General features: G+C 44.5%; 1 protein-coding gene across 1 annotated transcript; it reads left to right on the top strand.

Annotated features, from left to right (window-relative positions):
- Positions 1–4,627: 4,627 nt before the first annotated feature.
- Positions 4,628–6,832, top strand: LOC123792277 (disintegrin and metalloproteinase domain-containing protein 29-like). The gene has a single exon (XM_045797454.1). It carries the CDS (start codon positions 4,628–4,630, stop codon positions 6,830–6,832), a length of 2,205 nt encoding a protein of 734 aa, XP_045653410.1.
- The last annotated feature ends 1,280 nt before the right edge of the window (positions 6,833–8,112 follow it).

The following is an 8,112-nucleotide window of genomic DNA, read 5'->3' as shown; positions in this document are numbered from 1 at the left end:
TAAGTTCCAAATTCAAAGCATTGTGGTCTGAGAATATGCAGGGAATAATCTCAGTCTTTTGGTATCGGTTGAGACCTGTTTTGTGACCCAGTATATTGTCTATTCTGGAGAAAGTTCCATGTGCATTCGAAAAGAATGAGTATTCTGTTGTTCTGGGGTGTAGTGTTCTGTATATATCTATGAGGTCCATCTGGTCTAGTATGGCATTCAAAGCTCTTGTTTCTTTGTTGATTTTCTGCTTAGGTGATCTGTCTATTGCTGAGAGTAGATTGTTCAGGTCCCCTACTATTAACGTATTATTATCTATATGTCTCTTTATTCTGGTTAAGAGTTGGCTTGTGTATCTAGCTGTTCCCCTGTTGGGGGCATAGATATTTATAATTGTCATATCCACTTCATGGATACATCCTTTAAGAATAGTATAGTGTCCTTCTGTATCTCTAACTACCATCTTTAGTTTAAAATCTAATCTGTCTGATATGAGAATTGCTACCCCAGCTTTCTTTTAAGGTCCATTGACATGAAAATGGTTTTCCATCCCTTCACTTTCAGTCTGGATGTATCTTTAGGTTCAAAATAAGTCTTTTGTAGACAACAAATGGATGGATCATATCTTCTTACCAATCTGCAATCCTATGGCATTTATGGGAGCATTTAGGCCATTCACATTGAGACTGATTATTGAGAGATACGATTTTAATGATGTCATTTTTCCCGTGAAGTCTTTCTTTCTATGGATTGTAACTTTCTGTTCTATATCACTCTTAGGGCCTTTTTACTTTTATAGAACCCCCCTTAATAGCTCCTGTAGGGCTGGTTTGGTGGTTGCGAATTTGCTCAGTTTCTGCCAATGCTGGAAGGTCCTTATCTCTCCATCAATTATGAATGACAGTCTTGCTGAATAAAGGATCTTTGGTGCATGTTCTTCTCAGATAGAGCTTTTAAATACCCTGCCAACCCTTCCTGGCCTGCCAGGCCTCTCTAGACAGCTCTGACTTTATTCTGATATTTTTCCCTCTGTATGTAGGGATTTACTTCCCCCTGGCCACTTTCAATACTGTATCCTTGGATCTAATGTTTGTGAATTGCACTATGACGTGACATGGTGTATGTCTGTTCTCATTGACCTTGGGAGGGGTCCTCTCTGCCTCTTGGACACCAATGCTTGTTTCCTTTGCCAGATTTGGGAAGTTCTCAGCTACAATTTGTTCAAATATCTCTTCTAGACCTCTCTCTTTCTCAAACCCCTCAGGGATGTCAATGATTCTGACATTGGAACTTATCATTGAGTCAGTAATCTCCCATAATCTGCATTCTTGAGATTTGATTTTTTTGAGCCAAGTTTCTGTTTTAACTTTCTCTTCTACCATCCCATCTTCCATTTCACTAATTCGTTCTTCTGCCTCATTTACCCTGACCGTCAGAGCATCTAGTTTAGACTGCAATTGATTCATAGCATTTTTAATTTCTGCCAGATTCACACTCATTTCTGCCCATAGAGATTCCATATTGTCGTTAATATTTTCATTAATATTTTTTTCAAGCATACAAATCATCTTGACCATTGTTACTCTGAACTCCATTTCTGACAATTTGATTATATCCATATCCATCAGTTCTGTGGCAGAGGCCACAGACTCATTATCTTTTCTTTGCTGGGGGGGATTTCTCCTCATCATCATTCTGATGAGGAGAGGTTGCGGGGATGCCCAGAGCCCAAATTATTAACCAGGACCCAGGCAGTGTGCACTTGTTTTATAGGGACCTTAGGGATTTAGGCTTCTCGATTTTTCAGCCTGCCTTCTGGAGGAGGGGCCTGCAGCACTGATACTCACACAACCCTGTTTGGGTAGAGTCGCCCTGTCCCATGCAAGAGGGGATGGTGATGGGGATGGGCACAATGTGAGCTGGTATTTCCAGGCTTTTGTTCTCTGGAGGCTTTGCCTGGAGGTTTTCTGTGACTCTTCTGAGAGTCAGATAGCAGTGGACATATCCTAGCCTCTGTCTCAGAACAGAGAGATTGCAGTCCGCTCTCCACTGAGCTCTCTTGGCCACTTCAACTCTGTTTCTGTCAGTGCTGCTAAAAACCCTGCAACGTCCTGGGTTGTGCGCCCCACAGACACTCTCCCAGCCCTCACTTCCAGGGCCAGCACGTCTCTGTCCTTCTTGCTTCTAACACCGCCAGCCACCCCCAGTTCCCACGCATGTGATTCCCAAGCTCCCTGTTTCAGTGTGGTTCGTGCACACTGTGGAGTGCTGGTTTTCAGTCTGGTCGTGCACACGCTCCCAAGCTCCCGGTATCAGTCTAATCCAAGTGTGTACTCTGGAGCTCCAGTTTTCGGTTTGGACACACACACATTCCTGAGCTCCCGGTTTTAGTCAGATTCTAGTGAGTGCTCCAGAGCTCCAGTTTTCAGTCTGGTCGCACTTGCGATCCCAGGCTTACGGTCTCAGTCTGCTATTTCACAGGTGCCGGTCCATGAGTCCAGCCCACTCCCCAGTGCAAGTGGCTACTGCCTCCTGGTGCCAGAGTGGGTTGGCTCCCTCCCCCTTCCATTTATCTTCCAATATCTGTGCACGGATTCACAGCTCCCTGCTTCGTACCTCAATATTCAGTGCTGGAGATGTTTGTTTGTAGAGATCCAGATCTATCTTCCTGCATCTCAGGCTGATTCTGTGGGTTTTCAGTATGGTCTGGTAGATATCCAGCTCAACTCAGGGGACCAGCTGAAAAAGGGATCCCCTACTCCTCCGCCATCTTTTCTCCTCCTTGTAGAAAGTGGTCACTTTTCTGTTAATAGTGTTTCTGCTACTCTTCTTCATTCTCCAGTTGCATTCATAGGTATTCAGAATGGTTTGGTAGCTCTCTCATTGAATTCCTGGGACCAGATGAACTTTAGGTCTCCTGCTCCACCGCCATCTTGGAACCCTTCTTTGAAAACATGTTTTCTGTTGTATAATGAAATGTCCGCTTATTTGTAGTCCCCCAAAGAGATCTGTAGCTCACCAAGACTCTGCCAGATGGAAAACTGTGAAGCCAGCTTCCTTAAGGACTCTGTGGAATATGTCAGGCAGATCAGTGGTTGATTATAAAAGGATGTAACTCAGAAACAGACAAATGGAAGAGTTAGGTAGGGCAAGGTCTGGAGAAAAAGCAAGCAATTTCCCTATCTTCTCCAGGCCACCACTCTCCCCAAATCTCCACGTGTTCACTAACCGGAAGCTCCGAGATTCTCTCTCTCTCTCTCTCTCTCTCTCTCAATAATAATATTTTCTTTATTATGTTAGTCACCATACAGTATATCCCTAGTTTTTGATGTAAAGTTCCATGATTCATTACTTGCGTATAACACCCACTCTCTTAACAAAATTTAAACTGTGCAGCACAGTATTGTTAATTACGGGTGCATGGTTTCTGAGCAGACCTCTTAATCATCTTGCATAACAGAAAATCATACCCCCTCAGATGCAACTCTCCATTGTCCCTCCCACCAGCCCCTGGCACCTGCCATTCCATTATCTGATTTATTGTTACCTAAACCCATATTCAGCTGCCCATTGTTGGAAAGGCCTGTATTAAAGAGATGAGTTTTGACTGGAAAAGAATGTGAGCTTTATTCAGGAGCCCAGCAACCTGGGCAGAAGTCACATTCTTGTTGAAAAGCCAAAGATGAGGTTTTTGCCTAACACAGGGGATTTTAAAGACGGGGAGGGGGGGTTAGGGTAGTTGATGAAAGAAGGCATTGCAGTGGTTGGCAATACTTCTTGTTCACACCAGTCTCCATGATGCCAGGTACAAAAGTAACGTCACCACCCCTGTGTCTTCAGCTGAGGAGGGAACACACATGTTGCCAAAGTCCAGGAAAGAACCAAAATAGAGGAGTAGAGGAAAGAACCCCTGGCTCTCACATGTGCCAGCAGTACATTCTGGTCTCACCATCTGGTGTGAGAAAAAAATAACATACAAACTTGTAACTCACCGAATATCGCATGGAGTGCTGGGGAATGTTTTACTCAGTAAGCTCAAAGGAAGCTTCAAAAAAAAATAAATGAAATAAAAAACACAAAGGACCAAATGACTTGCAAGTTAATGGCAAACCAAAATAAGTCACATGCTAAGACATGTAATATTTCAAAGCCATTATTTTCAACACCTATAAGGTAAATTTTGCAATGTCTACCTCCACATGCCAAGGAAGTAGGAAAGAGTGGCCTCCAGAGTGAGGAATAGGAATAGTCACTAAAAGTGACTCAGCAGTGCCACGGGAGATGGAACTGGTAAAGGAGTTAATTTGCTATAACTGTATATCACTTATTCAATTATCTGGAGGAAAAACTGAACAGGTTGAATCTAGGGATGCCTCTGGGTCCAACTTCCTTCCCATGTCCATGTGAACACTCATGCACATGGCCCACTCACCTGTCCCACATCCACCCCGGCTGAACAGACATGCAAACCCACCCACTGCCACACCCTGTGACTGTGACCTAATCCCCACAGGTGGCTCCCAGGAGTAGGGTGCTGGCAGACTGAGGCAGCCCTGTCTCCTGTCAGATGCTCCAGACCTGGCTTCCTGAGGATCCTCCCTTTACCCAGTCTCACTGACAGATGTCCCTGAGAAGGGGCATGGGGCTGGCAGAGGGCCAGGTCACTATGAGGGTGCTCCTCTTGCTGCTTGCACTCTGGGCAGGACTGGCTCCTGTCCGGGGTTCTCAAGGCCGTCCCTCATGGCGCTACATCTCCTCTGAGGTGGTCATTCCCAGGAAGGAGCTGCACCACGGCAAAGGCATTCAGATGCCAGGCTGGCTGTCCTACAGTCTGCATTTTGGGGGCAAGAGACACGTTATCCACATGCGGCGCAAGAAACTGTTTTGGTCCAGACATCTGCTGATGATGACTCAGGATGACCAAGGAGCCTTGCAGATGGACTACCCCTTCATCCCTCCAGACTGTTACTACCTCGGCTACCTGGAGGAGATTCCCCTTTCCATGGTCACCGTGGACACATGCTATGGGGGTCTTGAAGGTATCATGAAGTTGGATGACCTTGCCTATGAAATCAAACCCCTCAGCAATTCCCAAAGGTTTGAACACATTGTTTCTCAGATAGTGGCAGACACCAATGCAACAGGACCTACCTACAAACTGGGACATAAGGATGTTAGGGACACCCTATTCTCTGAAGAAATTACCAGTCCAGGCCCCAGGATCAGTAATAGGATCTTTTCCTCCCATAAAGCCATGATCAAAGGATTTGCTCAAAGTTCCAATTCAATTTATCGTTTATATAATAATGTAACAACATGTGCAAAGTTTCTGATAGATATGGTTAGTTTAATTGACTCAATATATAAAGGTCTTGATATAAAGTTTCATCTTACTGCAGTCCTTATATTTGATGTAAGAGATCCAGTCAATATGAACGATTATAGATTGCCAGGTGGTGAATATTACAGATTTCATTCGACCTACTTGTTCCAAATCATAAACCCTAGTTCATCCTTCATTGTGGTTAAAGAAGGACCACAAGACTATCAAAATGATCCCGTGGCCAATGGTTTATGCTCTCCTCAATGCCTACATATGGTTGGTCATCTGGGCAGACATTATTTACTGTTAGCTGTGATAATGTCCCAATACTGTGGGAGGTCCATTGGTCTGTATTTTGATAGTAATGAGTGCAGTTGCCAGAGGAGGTCCAGCTGCATCATGTACAGATACCCTGTGTTGACAGATTCCTTTAGTAACTGTTCTTTTGTGCACTTACAAAACATTCTGAAGGTTAACGAGCATTGCCTATACAACGAAGAGGTGATATTCTTTAATACAAGTCTGACACACATACGTTGTGGAAACTCTGTAGTAGAGGGTAGGGAGCAGTGTGACTGTGGCTCCATCAAGCAGTGTGCCAGAAACCCCTGCTGTAGTAACAACTGCAAACTTGAAGGTACATTTCTTTGTGATAAAGGACTGTGCTGTACAAATTGCACCTTCTCTGCTGTTGGGACCCTCTGTAGACCAATTCGAAATATCTGTGACCTTCCAGAGTATTGCAAGGGGGGATCCTCTCAATGCCCTGATAATTTCTACATGCAAGATGGAACCCCGTGCACTGAAGAGGGTTACTGCTATCATGGAAACTGCACTGACCGGACTGTGCATTGCAAAGAAATCTTTGGTGCAAACACTGTGGAGGGTCCAGATGTCTGCTACCAAATTAATAAAAAAGGCCACCGATTTGGACACTGTAAAAGAGAGTTTGTATCCAGACTATTTATGCGTTGTGAGGACCGTGATGTCAAGTGTGGAAGGCTGCAATGTACCAATGTCACTCATCTCCCTCGGTTGCAAGAACATGTGGGATTCCATCAGTCTAAGATCTCAGGTACCTGGTGTTGGGGACTAGACACACATCGCTCCACAGGAACAACTGATATTGGTCATGTGAGAAATGGAACCCCCTGTGCTCCCGGAAAGTTCTGTGAGAATTCTGCCTGCAATGCTACTGTAAGTGAAATAAATTACAACTGTTTCCCTGAGAAATGCAATCATAGGGGGATTTGCAACAATAACAGGAACTGCCATTGCCACGTAGGCTGGGATCCCCCATCCTGCAAATTGCGAGGTAAAGGAGGGAGTATAGACAGTGGACCCCCTCCAAGAAGAATGCGGTTAGTCAGGCAAAGTCATGAATCAGTGATATATCTGAGAGTGGTCTTTGCTCGCATTTACGCCTTAATAGCTGCACTCCTCTTTGGCGTCGCCACCAATGTAAAAACAATCAAGACAGTTACAGATAAGGAAGAGATAGCTAATAATGCCAATCCGTAAATCAGTGTCCAGACCCCTGAACAATAAGCAATCCACAGGAGCATGAGTGAAACTACAGTAAGGAGGTGGCAAAGCTGACATCTCCATTTCCAGGGGTCTGCAGGAGACACAGGGGTCCCGCACACATCACGGGGCTCTCACACCAGGTCTGTGATAGGTCACTGACCAGCACTCTGAAATAAATCTTTAAAAGTGCACAGTAGTTGTGTCTCCTTACGTTTGTCAGCCTGTAAGGCCCAAACTGAGCCCAAGACACTGTCCACAGTGACTGAGTCAGCAGCTGGGTCCTGAGCTGAGGTCCCTGGGTGCAGAATTAAGGCAAGTTGCCACAGGCTCCTTTAGGAGCAAGCTCACGACATTTCTACAAAACAGTGCTCTTGAACACCAAGGTTTTCCTCATTCTCCAGGTAATTTCTACTTCTCCAGTCCCAAAGTGGGGTCAGGAAAATGGAGGGCTACTCTCCATCCATGCTGCCTGTCCCACACTGGGGTGGCTGTGGGCAGTAGGGGCAAGTGACTGGGATGCTGTCCCACCTAATGCAAACTATGTTACTGTGGAGAGCAAGCTTCTGAATGCAGGAGACTGAGACCATGATCCTGGATGTTGTATTCCATGAAATCAATCAGAAAGGTAGGCAGAAGTGCCCACTGATAACTCTGGCATCCAGAGGAAGCCCTTGGAATGTTCATCCCTACCTTCCCTCTTAGTCTGCATTTCAGGGAACTGAGCAGTGACTGTAGGTGAATCATGGTTAATAACAGGTGCCATTCTTCAGAGCAATACTCTGGGGTGGAAAGCCAGTCTACATGTATCTAAATAATTTTCAATGCACTATTATTCCAGATTGCAGTGTATAATTAATAAGAATAAAATGTATAAATGAATAACAAAATTTTATTTTAAATTGACATCTATAATTATATTGTCCCCCCCCCCGGTACATCATAGAATACTTGAAATACAAAAAAATCCCAGAAGCTTAAGGACTTGCACTGTTCCCAGCATCCACAGAAAACTGCATTTAACCCATGGCAGTATTTCACCCCAGTGTTTTCCTGAATAGATATAGTTTGTGCTGTTTTGTATACATTGTTTGAACCCTACCCTGTCTTCACCAAATATATTTTGATGTCTTATCTTTGAGCTTCCTTCCTTTTTCCTACATTCTGCCTACATTTGAGGTCTTCTGGTCTGTTTTTATGCTAGATAATTCCATTATTTTAGTGGTGAATACCAATGGCAAAGGTAAATGGGAAATCAGATACCCACTCACTGCTGT

Source organism: Ursus americanus, chromosome 26, assembly GCF_024610735.1.
Source record: "Ursus americanus isolate L20-20 chromosome 26, mUrsAme1.1.p, whole genome shotgun sequence".
NCBI lineage: Eukaryota > Metazoa > Chordata > Mammalia > Carnivora > Ursidae > Ursus > Ursus americanus.
The sequence above is the reverse complement of the archived record's forward strand: the minus strand, read 5'-3'. Positions and strand labels throughout refer to the sequence as shown.

Coding starts and splice junctions, on each gene's coding strand:
- LOC123792277 (XM_045797454.1), top strand. CDS start 4,628: ATGGGGCTGGCAGAGGGCCAGGTCACTATGAGGGTGCTCCTCTTGCTG.